At 42.5% G+C, this 16,140-nt stretch overlaps 1 protein-coding gene and 1 long non-coding RNA gene across 6 annotated transcripts in view; one reads left to right on the forward strand and one right to left on the reverse strand.

Annotated features, from left to right (window-relative positions):
* Positions 1-14,874, forward strand: part of NTN1 (netrin 1) — a 143,034-nt gene extending 128,160 nt beyond the window's left edge. For 4 of the 5 annotated variants that reach the window (XM_081184476.1, XM_081184475.1, XM_081184477.1 and 1 more), the window contains one exon: positions 9,436-14,874. In XM_081184476.1, the coding sequence (XP_081040602.1) occupies positions 9,436-9,797 (362 nt within the window). In that variant the 3' untranslated portion in view covers positions 9,798-14,874. The remainder of the gene's footprint in view (positions 1-9,435) is intronic. The other variant, XR_014005283.1, reaches the window with a different exon arrangement.
* Positions 7,086-9,441, reverse strand: LOC308581808. The gene is made up of 2 exons (XR_014005295.1): positions 9,283-9,441; positions 7,086-7,856 (listed from the first exon to the last, which is right to left on the reverse strand). It is a non-coding gene; the product is annotated as an uncharacterized lncRNA (long non-coding RNA).
* Positions 14,875-16,140: the final 1,266 nt, after the last annotated feature.

Consider the following 16,140-nt stretch of genomic DNA (forward strand, 5'->3'; position numbering starts at 1 on the left):
AAACCCTGAATAATTTATCACATCCTTTTCCCATGGAAGGACAGTGTGCAGACTGTGCATGTATGTGACATTTAGTGAAAAAGTACTGTTGTTAGTTTCTTTGCCAGTCCCCCATTGAGAGGGTCAAATGCAAAAGCTTGTTGCTTCGACTTGCTTTTTACAAAAAGGCAAATGTGTTCTGAAGCCTAAATGAGAAAGCTCCTCCTCCCTTTCTTCCACAATAAATATTCATAAGCAGGGCTACAAAGAAGAGTCACATGGCTATGAGCAAACATGAGTTGGGAGGCTATATCTAGCACAGCACACATCTCAATGCCAGCTCTAGCCTTTTCTCTTTTCTTTTTTTTTTGGAGCAGGGGGGAGAGGAGATGCCTTCAGTAGGCCTACTCCCTGAGAGATCCCACATCACCCTTCCTTCCATCTCCACTGCTCATTCACATACTCTCCCCCTCTCTGGACCCAACCTACAAAACCACCTAGAGGGAAAGCACAAGGCTGGATATTCCTACATCTCCTCCTCCCCTTGTTACTGCTTGCATACTCAGAGAGGGCAGGTGAAGGGGCAGTGACAGCACTGAGCAGCAGCAGCATGATCAAGAACCCTGGGGGAACTGCAATGTGTCCCTGAAGGTGCCCAAATAATCCCATCTCTGATGCCAGTCCTGCCTCCCCTTCAGTAATCAGTTCTGATCTAGCTTAGAGCCATCTTGTACTTTCCACCTTCTCTGTCCTCTCTTGCACTGAGGTGTGATGTTACTTTCTGTTTTGTTAAGTTGCCTCTGCTGTTACATAACCTTACTCTCCCTAGGAAAGTAAAAGGCAATGTTTCATAAAATAGGAAATGTCATCTCAGTTTCTTTTTGAAGCTGAGTAAAACGGGGGCGGGGAGGTGCCAGGAGCCTGTTCACTTAAATTAATGCCTAAGGCTAAGGTGTTGTGTTCTCAACTCACAATCTAAGCCCAGGTGCAATTGCTCTTTTGGCTCCTCTAGAATCCATTCTTTTGAGACTGCAAGCACTATACCCCATTGCATCTCAGTTTTTGGGTCCCACCTATGGACAGGAGGAAAATTTAAATGCAGGTATTTAAATGTTTCAAGCCCCCTCTCCCCCCAGTTTTAGAACAGATTGCAGATAGGAGTGCTTCAAAATCAAATGATATTCAAATAGGCATGTGAGACCTTGCACACACGATTGTGAGAAAAACTCCTGATACGCCAAGTAACATTCACGTACTAGTAGCATGAAAGCTTCTTGCAGCCATGCCTTTAGGTGAGGGCAGCACAGTGTTCAAAACAGTCCAGCTGCAAAGAAAGTGCAGAGTGGGTTACAGAGAGGGACAATAAAGGCTTTTTTGGGACTTCCCAGCAGGAAGCCAATTAGGAGACTGTTTTCTTCAACTTTATGGAATGATAGCAGTTCTGAATATCCTAACAGGTCCTAATTAGATTGAACATGGTTACTTCCCTTGTGAGCTAAATTGGGGTGCTATCATCTGGACAACTAGCTTCTATAGAACTTTTATCATCATTTTAATTTGCAGGCACAAAAGGGGGAGTGTGTCTTTAAAAATACAAAACAAAGAAAAATCCTGTCTCTTACTATTATTTATACCTTTAAAAAAAAGATTCATAAGCAAATTTAATTCTGTTCAAATATTTGGAGCTGAATAATGCCAGAGGGTACTTAATTTCAACCACCTTTATTTTGGCTCAAACCAAAATTGCTTTGGTTTGCCTCTAAGTTGAATTAATTAATGACTTTGCTTAACTTCAACAGGAAGGCTAGGGGGGAAATGAGCTGGTATACTTGGAGAGTCTGTGAGATTCTGGGACGTTTATAAGTAGCTCATTGCATAGCCACAGAATACTAAAAGGCAGGGTTTGCCATGAGACACCAGTGCTGAAGCCACTGCTTCATGGGCTATGAAAAGAGGTGGCTACTTATTTGCTTCCTTCCTTTCAAACTGCAAAAATGTTAACAATTTCCTCCTAAAAATCTCCACTGAATCCCTCCCTCCCTCCCATAACTGCTTTTATCTTGTTATTTTATTCATAACCATTATGTCCCAATTGCATTTTAAGAGTGCCTTAACTTCAGTGGGCACTATACAAGCTCACTATCTAAAAATATTCTGTTTTGTGCTGTGTTTTAATCAGTGTACATATGCACTCATGCCCGGTGCTAACTTGTAAAAAAAGGGTCAAGGGGAAGAAATACAAACTGAGAACTGCAACATACAGCACATGCACCAAATTAATCCCAGAAATTCTTCAAGTTAAATCGGAAGGCAGACAGAATGAAATGCTGGGCAGAGCCAAACCACAGCATAATAATGAAATTGAATGGGGGGATGTTGGCGGGGCGGGGGGGGAGAAGAGATTTGCTCATCCCTAGATTGTACTCATTTCTCATACTGGGCACGTCTGATGTCTGGGCTTGAGGGAGATGTGGGTGAATGCATAAATAGGCATGTGGAGAAGGTAAAGCAACAGCACTAAGTTTGGGCCGAATCTGGTGGGGCATGGAGACACCTTTACACTCCCAGGTAACCATCGCCTTCTGATCAGACGAGTTTGCATCCAAAGGGAATAAACTACCCTTGCACCATAGTGTGCTTGCGCAGCACCACACCTGGACTGGGAAAGGCAAGAGATGGTTTCAGTTTCCTGGGCTGTTTAATCTCTTAATTCTTATGCATTGTTCACACCACTCCTTCTCCTCTGCTGCCTGGACACACATTCACCCCCCCCTTCATCCCCAGACAGCAGATGGAATGTCAGCGTCTCAGGCAGGCAGTCACTTTGATCTAGTTCACTTCCATGCATTTGTAAAATATTGTAGACTTCTTTTCCAAGGTGCTTGGTCAACAGTGATGCCTCTGGTTATGGCCCATTAGGGTCACTAAGCAAATGGATGAAAAATAAATAATAAATCATTTGAGGCCCTATTTGGTACTTAACAGAACCAGCCAAACAGGACTTCCCTTTGACTCACAAATCACCAGTAGGAACCTAGCAATTCTCACTGCCTTCCCACCAATCAATTGTCATTTTTATTTATTTTTTGGGAAGGTGCAGGGGTGAGGAGTGAGTCTGGGGGTTCCTATCCCAAAAAGTGATATCACCGTTCTGCCACCTTCAGCCATCCTTGGAAAAATCCTTCTTTCATGGAGACTCTGGTTAGTCATCCTTTGTTGAAAGGCACTTTGGCAGCAGTACGTGGAAAAATAAAAAAATATGTTTTCAAAAGACCTTTTTTTAAAAAAGTATTCCACATAGAAACCCAAAACTCCTGAGGATAGAGCTGAAGAGGGAGAGGAAACATATGCTGTTCTAATAGCTAGTCTTCCAAACATTAATATGGTGAAACCATATTTCTGAGCTTTGGGGGAGTTTTCTGGGGTGGCAGTTCATTCATGGCGAATCCTGGGTGTAACTGCATCCATATGTAGTGCATGGGTATCTTTGTGATAAAGGGAAGTTGTGCGAAAATGTGCCCTGCCAGGGTGGCCATAAAACTGGGTAGAGGGGGAAATGAATTAAATCTTGCGAAGGAAGAAAGTGACTGGATGGGTCACACCCTTCACAAAAAGCAGAGATTAAACCTCGTAAATCTTCAATATTAAACTCAGATGTAACAGGTAAACCCCATAAGCCTTCTAGCCCCACTTCAAAAGTAAGATTTTAATAATAATAATAATGACAAACTTTGCTCCAGAGAGGGGTTGAAACTAGAATGACCTGGTCTAGGCTTAGATGCTTTCAAAGAATGAAGGACCATATCAAACATATTTGTTCAGGGCCTGTGGACATCTGGAGAGGATGGGAAGGTGAACGAGGGGAACTCTCAGTGAATTTATTGAATTTTCCTCTGTTACTGTTGTGAGTAAGAAAGCAACTCCTAGCATTTGTGGGGAGAGATTGTCTTGCAGTCAAACCTCTGGGCAATTGCAATCAGATATTGTCGGTCCAAGCAATAATTCCTAAAGAACTTAAAAGGTTTTGCTACATGTCTGGGAATTTCACAGTGAGCAAGATTTCTTGGTTTGTGTGTGTGGCGCTGCATCCACGTTACAACATTTAGGTGCAGTTAAGAGCCCTCAAATAACGTGTTTATAAATGCGTAACTTGTAACGTTGCAGAGGAAATACAAGAGGTTTGTGCCTCCTCCCTGATTGTGACCCTTGCCAGTTTCTCAGCTGCCTGAAGTGCTGTGATGCCACCTGGTGGCTGGTTAACAGCACAGTGAAGAACAGAGCCTTGGCCCCGCACTAAAAGGATATGCATCTATCCTCAACACCGCATTTAAAAGCCCTGTAAGAATGGAGGTTGAGAAGGCAATGGCAACCAAACTCCTACAGGGCAGTAGGTAAGGATTTGGTGGATTCTGTTTTCTATTCTTTATTGATGCAGTCCTTTCTCTGGAGACGTCTTTCCAGCACCACAGGTGTTCCTGGCTTAAATAGGCCGTATCCTAGCTCTGCTCATTGCTCAGCTTATTGTCCAGCTATTTCCCAGAAGGCTTGGGCTGTGTAAATTGGCCATGCATGAAGGTTTTTTTTCTGCTGTTGTTTTTAAATTTCCAAGAAAGATGACTCCTGGCTGACTTGGCCTTCTCCTCTCTAAACAAGAGTTTAAAAGAAGAGTTTACAAACACCAAGTCTGCTGCTTATTTTAATTGCACAGTAAGGGCCGTGAGCCGATGGCAGCCTGGGGACCCCTGGCCTCTTCTGCTCATATACTCCCAATGGTGCATGCCTGAGATATTTTTAGCAAGGAGCTGGACACACGCCACACTATGTCGGAAACTAGTGTCATCGGGGGCCCAGGCAGCAGCAAGCTCAATGTGAAAGCTGTGACTCATTTTATTTTGTTCTCCCCCTCAGGGGGTACATTGCTAGAGCACAGCAGGCTTGCAGAGCTGCTTACGGGGCACCTGCTGCTTGCTTCATCCCCTTGCCCCCAGTTACCAATCCCAATCCTTTTGCCCATCGCATTTTTCCTGGTGCCAGGGCTCAGTCTAATCCACTTTGCTTGTGCTGATTTGACTGGGAGGGGGGCTTTGTAGCTCACAGCACAAGCTCAGCCATGAATGGAACAGAGATGCTGCCCCTGGTGGAATTTTCCCTCCTTCCCTGCTGAGAGAGGTTACCAACCCTGTTAACCAGATGGCTTGTCAGTTCTTTCCTTTAACCAAATGCTGACTTGTTCTCTTTCTACTCTGGCAGTCTACTGAAGGACGTGCCAGCAGCTGTAGGATTGTCTGTGTTACTCTCGCAGGGGGGCAGAAGGCTAAAACCAGCATAATTCAGGATAGGTTGTCCTCATTTTAACTGAAGCCAGAGCCCCCCTCCCATCACACTTTACGGTTTAGCAGTAAACTACTGCTTCCAAGCATAGCCAGCCTGCCTTGTATCATTTTGTGCAGTACAGCTTTGCTGGTAGAGAATCGGAGTGGGCCTGTGGTTTTGGGGCTGAGAAGCAGGCATAATCATTGTTGCTGAATGTTGCTTGTAATTTTTCTATGCGGGCTAGTCGGACAGGTCTCTATGAATATAGGAAGCTGCCTTACACAGTCAGGTTTTCAGGCAGGATTCTTTTGCTTCTGCACCTGGAGATGCCAGGGATCGGACCTTTGTCTCTTGGGTTTACAATCAGCAGTGCCGCACTGGGACTGCAAGGTGAAGCAGGGAGGCTGCATTACAGTGCAGCATATGCTTTTTAAAAAAGCAGTTCACTGATGGCAGCATCTTGAGATATAATCCAAGTATAATTAAAAATATTCAGTGCCTTACATTATCAGTTTGAGACTAGGGTTGCCGTATTTCAAACATTGAAAATCCGGACAGAAAAGTTGTTGCGTTTCGGGGGGGGGGGGTTGGCCCAAAGTTGTTGAGCTTCTTGGGCAAAACCACTATTTTAATGGAAAAGTAGCAACGTGGGATGCCATACGTCCTGATTTCCCCGATTTCCACCTGGACGCTGCTGCCAACTGCGGTATTCTGGATATGCCTGGGAAAATCTGGACATATGGCAGCCCCATTTGAGACAAGTGATCTCCAAGCAAAAGAAAAGTCAATGCCAAAATGTTCATAAATTGATCTGTCAACCAGTTGGGGGGCGGGATTTGCATCACTCTTGGGTGTTTGGGAAATATTTATAGTGGTCAGATTCATATAAGGTTTGCTGATATTTCCTAGAGCAGGTAGAGGCCCAGATGTAAGAAGAAGCCATTTAAAATTATAGTGACTCCTCTTAGTGCTAAATAGTGAAGTGATGGAAATGAGACTGATTGGATTATACTCAGCTTCTCGATGAAGCAATTTCACTCACAAAGGAAACAATAAAGAGGAATGTCAAACTCAAATGGATTAGAAGGCCAACTTCACCACCCACCACATACAGATACCAGACTCGCTTAAAAAGAAACAAACCCAAAAATGCAGTTCCACCTGAATTTGATACCAGATCATTATGTGGAAGAAATAAAAAGTGTTTGCCTCTGAACTTTCTCAGTGTATTTCCTTCACTGCAGAGCAACCTGAACAAGCCCCAACATATCTAGGATTTAAGGAGTAAGACTTCCAAGCTTACAGGAAGGCTTGAACCCAGCACCTTGCTTTTCAGAAGTTAACCCTTGGCTCCCTCATCCTCCCCCCAACCCCTCCATCCAATCCTTTTGAGTTTGGCACTCCAGAGTTAATTAATAGCCATTATCCCTTTTCCTCCAGACCAGAACCATAATTTCCTCCACCTGCCCCTCCTTACTGAATACTAGGAAACCGCCAGCTCCCACACTAAGTAAACTCCGGTGCATCTCATTTTCCTATACCTGCTATCCATGTTGTTAATGGTGAGGCCCGTGGAGGTTGTTGGTATGGCATAAGAATTCCTAATGGCCCTATTCACACAATTCCCTGGGTCCTGGTTCCGTCGTTCTGATCCTGACAATCTAAGACATGGGAATGTTAATTTTGAGAGTCAGCCTAGGGGAAGAGTATAATTGTGGAGTTAAGGAACATGAAATATGCTTGAGTTTGGAACTTCGAGTATTTTAACCTTTGTATGATTTAAAGTACGGTCGTGATTTTTTCACATCTTTATTGTTTTATCTTTTTGTAAACCACTTGAGGGTGTATGAATTTTATGAAATAAATAAAATAACAAAGAAACACAACCTTGAAAAAAGAACACCAAAGATCCAAATCAGTTTAGCTTCACTGGGTTTTAAATTGAACCTCCTATAAATACCCCTTGCTCTCTTTATTTTCAACAACTTGAAGCACTCCAGCCAACAATCACCCTACTCCCACCTATCAAGCAATGCTCTGCTTTCCAAAATGATTTAAGATCTTCCCCCTTGTCACATCATTTACTGTGGGTGTGACTCTTCTCAGTTGTCTAATCTGGCAGAGGAAGAATTCTCAAACAGCCACTTCCCTTTTCAGCAGTACTTAGCCTACTTAGGATGGAGCTGAACAGTCGCCAGCTTCAATTTTCGCATCAAAATTGTGCTTTTGACAGCATAGGAACTTTACAGATTGATTGCCCACTTTTTTTGTGTGAAAGAAAAATTGTTCTCAAAACAAGGGGAGTTGCTCTGCAGCCCAAGAGGGGTGAAGCCCATGGATAAGCCTGGAGGAACTATGCAACCCCAGCTGAAAGTGAGTCTTAAAATGGACCATCCCGGGAAGCTGTTCAGTGCCACAGCAAGACTTGGAAGGGGCACACCAGAAGAAGTTTGTGGGGAGCCAGCTCTTGGTCAGTCCTTTTGGAGACTTACATGAGCACTGCTCAGGTCTTTCAGCTGAGTTTCCTCAACCTTTGTATCCATTTAGGGTAAAGGTTCTGTAGCCTATAAGGAAATTTAATAAAAGTAATTGGTGCACAGCATATATCATATTTATTTTAAGCAAAGCTGTGAATGGTTTCTACTCAGCATTACTAACACCAAACATTGAGATTTTAGGTTGGGGCTGTTTTCCTCACCATGAAAATCTTGTGGATTTGAGATGATTTGGTTAGTCTAACAGTGTCTACGCTTGTGATTTGATTCACCCATCTGTAAACTTTTCGCCGGGTCACCCGATTGCCCTTTCATTTCTGTATACTATCACAAGTATGTCTAGGAAGGCAGGGCATTTTTTAAAAGACCCTTACTGGCTGCTACTGGAGATAAGGCAGTAGACTGGTAGTCTATTCATCCTACCCAGTGTGACAAATCTTGCATGCTTATGAGCTAGAAGCATTGGGTTAAAAGGTAGGGACTCTGCTCTGTGGGGATGCATTGCAGCGATATTCTTTTCACAGGCTAGCCACAGTACATGCCAAAAAACCAAACAGTGTGGCAAAGTTCTTGGTGGGTTTTAATTCCCTTCCCCCCAATCTTTTGCTCAAAATGAAAGGGGTGCCTTTTGTTACCATGGCCACCTTTCATGACTTCAGCCAAACAAGACCCTGACTTCCTTCACATTTTATTTATTTTTTTTAAGTTCTCATTGAGCCTCAAATCCCTAGGTAAGGGAAACATGGAAACGGTTACCATCATACTTAGACTTGGAATGTGGGACACTAGCAGAGACCACAGAGGTCAAGATGCCCAGCATGAAAAGAAGGGAGAGTTGGACAGGGAGAGACTTGTCTCCACAGGCAGAAGAGAGCTGGATACATTATTTCCCAAATGCCAATTTGCTTAGGGCAGGCACATATGTAGTCACAGGAAAGAGTGATGAAGGGTTAAGCAAAGACTGGAACAAAGTAGTTAACCAAACTGAAAGTGACTTATTACAATCAGGAAAAATGGGATGGCTTCTCTCTTTCTCTCTAATGCACATTTCGGTCACAACTCCAGAAAAAAATAGGCAGGATCAAATGAAATCTGAATGCAATACAAGTAAGGGCAACTCTTCTCTTAAAACTAAACCCATCTATCGAGGACAAACAGACCAGTTACTTCAGTGACAGACAGATGCTGATAGTCCCCCACTGTCCCTCCAATGACCTTCCAGTATGGGAACACACTCTGAAGTACAGGCAACTCCTCTCATCTGCTGATTATATACATACAGTCTACCCATTTGAAAATACTGAATACTCGATCCCATTTAAAATATATACATAATGGGTCAATTTCTAAAGAGAAGGCATTGTAAGGGAATCTGCTACATATCACACTTTTTCTAGGTAACATAATGCAGTTGGGCAGTTACATCCCCAGCATCCCTCTATTAAATCAGTTACCCCATAAAGGACAGTAAGAACATTTCTATCATGTAACTTACAAGTCTGTCATTTACAGCAATGTGACGTCCTTCATGCATATTTCTGGATTGCTCTTGGTTAACCACTGCTGTTCAAGCAACATTTGCTTTGTCCTTGAGGGGAGAATTGGGGTGTTAAATTGATTGTCCCTGTTCTTGGCTTTCTGTTCCCAGCTGTCCAGATCCACATCCTGAAAGCAGATAAGGCTGGAGAATGGTGGAAGTTCACAGTCAACATCATCTCTGTGTACAAGCAAGGGACAAACCGGATACGGCGCGGTGACCAGTTCCTTTGGATACGCTCCAAGGACATTGCCTGCAAGTGCCCGAAAATCAAACCCATGAAGAAATACTTGTTGCTGGGCCACGACGAGGATTCCCCTGACCAGAATGGCATCGTGGCAGACAAAAGCAGCCTTGTTATACAGTGGAGGGACACATGGGCTAGGCGACTGAGGAAGTTCCAGCAGCGGGAAAAGAAGGGGAAGTGCAAGAAAGCCTACGGGGAGAGAACTGGAGATGGGAAGAGAGACTGAACATACTGCTTTGCGTAGGACTTGAAGCAGACGCGAATGGGATTAGGGTCACTGGCAAGAAGCTCACTTTGCATTATGTGTGACGGGGTGGGGGGCAAAGGAGGGATTAATAACTTCTGTGAGACATGCCAATTATGTACCTCACAATACAGAAAAAACACAAAATGTAGTGAGAAGTGACAAGTTTAGAGAAGGACAGCCACGCGAGACCCTACTCACCATAGTAACAAATGTTAGGCCAGTTACTAGTTCCCATCATCCCCTTTGACTTTCCTTCTCTCTTTATTTCTGTCTAATCAGAAGAATGACCAACTGCCTTAAGTTCTCTAACATCAACTAGTCTTAAAGTCTAGGCACAGAAAGGACTCAACCTGTCACTGAAGCAAATATAAAGAGAGATGTTGAAGTTGCACAGAAATTGCCCTTTGAATACATCTCCTCCAAAGGAGATTAAATAATGTTCTTATTGGTTGGAAAGATGGAGCATATGGATCATGGCTTGAAACCAATTTCTGGGGCTACAATCAAATGAACAGCAAACAAGCAGCCTGAGTAGCTCATCCATTATCTGTCATGCAGCATTTAATGGACTGGGTCACCTCTTTATAAGAATCTAATCAAAGTTCACAGAGATATAAGCTACTTACCCTGCAGACAAGGCAGTCAGTAGAGGGGTATGCTTTCTTGAAAATGCAGCCCCAGACTAAGGTCTTATTGCCTGACTTTAAAAGGCACTCTGCTAAGGAAAGAAAGCTGACAGCTATGAAGCATTGATGGAGCAACTGAAATAATAATTACTTAATAGCAATATCTGAAAACATGACCACCACCGATCTAATGGGTAATCTAAAGAATTAGTCAAATATAAATGACTCGGATTTTTAGGAGTTGTCCTTGCACTGCTGCTTTTGTGAATATAGCCCTATCCTGAGACCACTGGATTATTATTATTATTTTTAAATGCATTCACTAGGAAATGAAATAAACCCTGTCTATAATTTTAAGTAGTAATAACTTCTTTAGACACCCACTAGACTATCAATACTCATTTCAAAAGCAGAAAGCAAAAGTTACCATTGATAGATTCAAACTGACTCTACACACACACACACACACACACACACACACACACACACACACACCTCTACCACTTTTGTGCCTCTCCACAGCAATGGTTATTAATATAAGATCCATTCAGTGCTTCCTCTTTTACCAGGAGGGTTGCTGAGCTGCAGACAGTCCTATGTGCTGGCTCTGTCTGCAGGGAATGAATTGACCAAGATGGGTACCATACCTGCTCCAGGGAAGACCAAGTGGGAAAAGACACAAAAGAACAAAAGTGTTGCTAATGCTTACATGGAGCAAGGAGTGTCACTTCGGACAAGAAAACTCATGTTTGTAAGAACCCAAAATGTATGTTTTGCAGCCAATAACATACCTAGAATAAAGGGGATGCCCTCTCAAACACTCCCACAGCAGCTCTCTACGCTTTCCTTCCCCTAACTTCCATTTGAAGCAGATTTTTGTTCCACTCATGCAAATCTCCCATCAGCCCTAACTTGCAAACTAGGACTGTCTAGGCAGGCGGTTCACGCGTGAGCTCAGGGACGCCTGCTCTGCAAAATACAAACTTCCCCAAGATGTTTCCTATTAGGAAATATGGAAACATCCTTTTAATGACATTTTCCAGTGGTTTTGCCTTGTTTTATAGCAATTGACAATATTTATATAATGACATAAACTACCATAAAACAAACTGTAGCACAAATAGGTGTAAAGTGGCCAGATGCCGGGGAAGCGGAGAATAGGGGGGACAGGAGTTAGGATCCCTGGCTGAAGGCAGGGGGCGGGAACGAAGTGCTCTGACTCAACTGCTCTGCACACTGTTGAGAGTTTCTGGGCTCCCACTTCTTTATATGAACCTAGTTGCTGAAAAAGAAATATGCAGAACATTCTCACAGCTGAGGTACATTTATCAGTGTTGTTCATACTGACTCTCACTTTAGATTCAGAGGGAATTAGTTTACCTACTAAAATAGAAGACAAAAAAGAGCCAAGCCAACAACTGAAGCAAAAAGTGCTTGTCGCCATGTCCTGTTTCAGCCACACACTGCCCTGATCTACTCATACTGTGAAATTAAGTAGCATAATATAGATCGTGGGGTTCTATATTTTAGAGTGACACCCTCCATAAAATACTCCCTGAGTGTAGAAAAGTAGCACAGCAGGAAGAGCTAGAACCGTCCTGACATGCTAGTTTGTTTCCTTTTTTTTAAAACTTGCAGGGAATTTTGCATGCCGGGCAGCATTCAAAATGGTTATTTTCTCACCCACAAGTAGTACAATCCATTTTACCACCTCCAGATTCTACCGCCTAATTCTGCTGCATGACAGAACTAAAGTAAGTAACTCCAGAAAAGCTGCATCTTATTAGGGCATTGGTTTTCAAACTTCCTATCTTCATGATACCTGTTCTACACTGATTTGTCCGCTGAGGAACTGTGCACTCTGTTGTTGTGCAATGTCTGCCATGATCGTGGGGCCTACCTGAGAGACGCTCCCCAGAGCCCACCCAGCATTCTACTCAGTCTGCCGAGCGAAGAGGATCTGCTCATCAGGAGAAACCCTGAATAACCTTCTAAGGAACTCTAGGATTCCTAGGACCACAGTTTGAAAACCATTGCTCAAAACTCTTCAAATGCCATCAGCTTTCTTGTATTAGCAACATGTTGAAGTGTACTGTATTGAAAGAGCGGCCTGTAAAATCTTAGCACTGATAGAGACTCTGAATGCAGGCCCATCAGTGATAAACATCAGTGGTGAGGTAGGTACTCCTGTATGGAACATTCATTTTTTAAGTAGTAATTGGGTTTAAAGCTGAACTGAAACCCTCTGTTTAGCTTCACTTTTGCTACTGTTGAATTTTTTTTTTTATTCATGCTTTCAAACGTCCCTCTCAAAATTTCACCTATTTTTCATATAGGACCTAGACACTAAAGAAAACAGAGAGCCTGGTTTTTATTTTAAAATCAATGGAACGCAGGGGTTTTACAAGTCACACAGCCTGGGTAAAACAGGGTATAAAGATACTCTGCCTAGGCTGTAACTTAGTCAGGTTCAAACTCTTCTCTGAGCTGTGCCCTGTGGGGTAGCTCAGTGACTGCATATTTTCTGTGTGTCCTAAAGGTAACAGGGAGGAGGAGGGGGGCTTTTGTCTGAGTTCTCATTGGTGTTCCAGCATTGAACAGAAAACAATTTGATTTTCATATAACGTGCTTAGTAGTCTGACAAAAGATTTATCCTAGACTGAAAATTCAGAACGAAAAATCAAAGCTCCTAATAATCCATCTCAGCCTGACGAGTGCACCCTTCTCTTTGACACAAACCTCTCCTTCCCCGCTTTCCATATGGAATTCTCTGGCTACAATACAGATCTTGGTGTGATGTCGTTTCCCCTTGACAGTTCTGTTCTGCATCTTAACTACACAGCAGCACATATATATTCCTGTGAGCATTCAGGAGCCAGTTCTATGTTTGGTTTTGGGAATTAGTACTGATAACCACTAAATGATTCCTCAAAACAATGTTTACAAGCAGATACCCTCAGCGTGTGTCCAATCCCCTATAGGACAGCTGGAAAATGGCCTGTGCTTCCATAGTGGACACCGATATCCGAGAAAGCTGTAAAGGCGGATGGAGACACCAAGATAGCAAAAGGCAGCCAAGGGGAGGGGGCTTATAGAGAAAACCAAGAATGCTGACTGTATAGTACAAAATGTAAAATAGGCTAGAACTCAGAAATTGTATATTAACCAGAAATGTAATATTTTAGATTACTTTATCCTCATCCCAAATTAGTAATAAGAGACTTTTCCTTGTCATCTATATTGGCAGGGTTTGTTTTGCACATCCCACATTTAAAAAATATACCTATCTAGGTGTACTGCAATGGGCATATAGGAGAGTCAGAGAGACTTTCAGCTTCCATCAGTAAACTATGAAATAAAAGGAGTTATATTTTTGGGGGGTAGGCTTACATTCTAGAACCCCTCTCTCTTTTTTCTCTAAAACAGAAATACAGCAACACAGCCTCAGCATACTTGGGGCTACTTATTTGGTGGCGCTTCAAATCTTCCTACACCATCAAATGTGCTCAGGAGGTAGTATATGGTCAGAATTGTGTCTTACATTTAGGGTTGTCCTTTTTATTCGGAGGCTAACACTCAGTTAGGCAACCTTTCATAACAGAGAAGGTCAATAATCCTTTCCTGTTGGTTTCACAGCCAAAATTTAAGGGACTAGAACTCGGCAAGAGCAGCCCAGCAACGGTGGTGGTTAAGGAAGCAGAGTGGCAAGCCGTAGTTTCCTAAACTTTCACTCAGAAAGTAAGGACAATGCACACTTAAAATCTAAATAACTAATTCTTTTTTTTGCAGTTGAGAAAATAAGTAAAACTATCACCAAATTTAGTATTTAAATGAATCTCAAAAAAGGAAGTTGATGCCTTGCACCTGCTCTAGGAGTGTCACACAGCAGCGGATTGTCAAGACTACATTCAAGGTCTTCTTGAGAAACATTCCAAGCTCTACATTGACAGGGTAAAAGGGCAACACAAAGCATTCTGAGAAGCAGCTGAAATGCCAAAACAATCACCACTCATGAGTAGCATTGAACAATGGCTTCCTCCCCATTTTATGTTTTGTTTTAGCTGGTTCATTGTATGCTCATTCCCTTGATCATCTTACCTTTTCCCTATTACACAGGAAAAAAAATCAGCTGTGTTTTGATTATTTCTGTTAATATCATGAATTGTAAATGTTGTTTAGTTATGACTATTACATATAGTTTTGGGGCAATGTTTCTTTACAATGCATACTAATATATTATGGTTATATATATGAATATATTTAATGACATATGGGGGAAAAGTTGTGGATTTTCTTATTCCCCCTCCCTCCGTTTTCTTTTATTTGTTAGATGGGCTGACAACTGAACCAGGAGCAGCATGTAACTGTGCAGGATCCATTTGATAGGACTAAATCCAGACATCTGTCAAATAAACTCTTGTAAACTTCTACTCACCTTATGCCAGTCTCTTCTGTTGAAACAGGATGAACAAGTTGGGCTAATTGCCATCAACTTAGCTTTGAAAGGGGATTAGGCAAATTCATGGATGATATAAGGCTATCGAATGCTGCTAATCGGGATGGCTGATCCTGATTAACTCCAGGATCAGAGGCAGTCTACCCCTAAATACCAGAGCTGTGGGAAACAAGTGAGAGTTAATTATTGTGCTCATATTCTGCTTGTAGGCGTCTCTTAAGCATCTGACTGGTCACGGTGAAAATCAAGATGCTGGACAGGATAGGCCTTTGGTATGATCCGAAAGACTCTTACATACTTAGCAGTGTGATTCTGTGAGCTTCGGGGAATACAATATCTTCCTCTGAAAATAAGCAAATATTTCTTACAACTCTTCCCTCTAAGGTTTCGAAAAGTAATGAAAAACACCAACAATACTAGATCAGAAGTGGAGAATCAAGCAAGCACATCAGCATAAGCTGTTTTTATGTGTACTGAATTTTGCTTCTGCTGTAACTACAGCCTTTGTGAAGTTCTGAAGCAACTGCATTTTTCTTTCACCTTCAAAACACCCTTAAGGTTGAGAAAGCCAATTATTCTGCATATATTTGAACCAAGGAAGGAAGTACACTGGACACCAGCATTCTCAAGCAGAAATAATTGGGTATTGTTACTCATTATCACAGATAATAAGTATGTTCTGCTCTTGAAAAGGTGGTCCCACTGGGAAGCTTGGAAATACTGCTAGGTTTTTCCAGTGGCAACACCAATCTGCAACTGTTGTCGCTCCATGGGTTAATTGGAGCTAGAACTTATCTTGACTAAGTCCTTTACTACCAAGGAACCATGAGCAACTCCTCTCCAAAATCTGAAGTTAGGGATAGGCTTCCTGCTCAAAAGATGACACTTTCATGCATCATTTTAGAAATGAAACACTAGATTTCCATACCAGCTCTTCTGGAAGCCATGGGGGAGTACCAGCCACACCACAGGTAATGGAAGAAGCACCCAAGTCTGGTGATGTCTCTTGCTCTTTCCTCCATCTAATCAGTACCAGACAGTTCTACCAACTTGGGTTCCAATACAGATCTGGCTGAATGCTTCTCCTTCTAGAAAAGCTGCTTTACTTACTTTTTGGCTTTCATTTCTTTATTACAACTTAGAAAGGGGGATGGGGGGGGGGAGAACAATCTATGGAAAAAACCACTTTCAGCCAGCCCCCAGGTTCAAAAGATAACCTCCAGTAATAAGCGACACAAAT

This window comes from Podarcis bocagei (genome assembly GCF_964188305.1).
Source record: "Podarcis bocagei genome assembly, chromosome: 2".
In the NCBI taxonomy this organism is placed as follows: domain Eukaryota; kingdom Metazoa; phylum Chordata; class Lepidosauria; order Squamata; family Lacertidae; genus Podarcis; species Podarcis bocagei.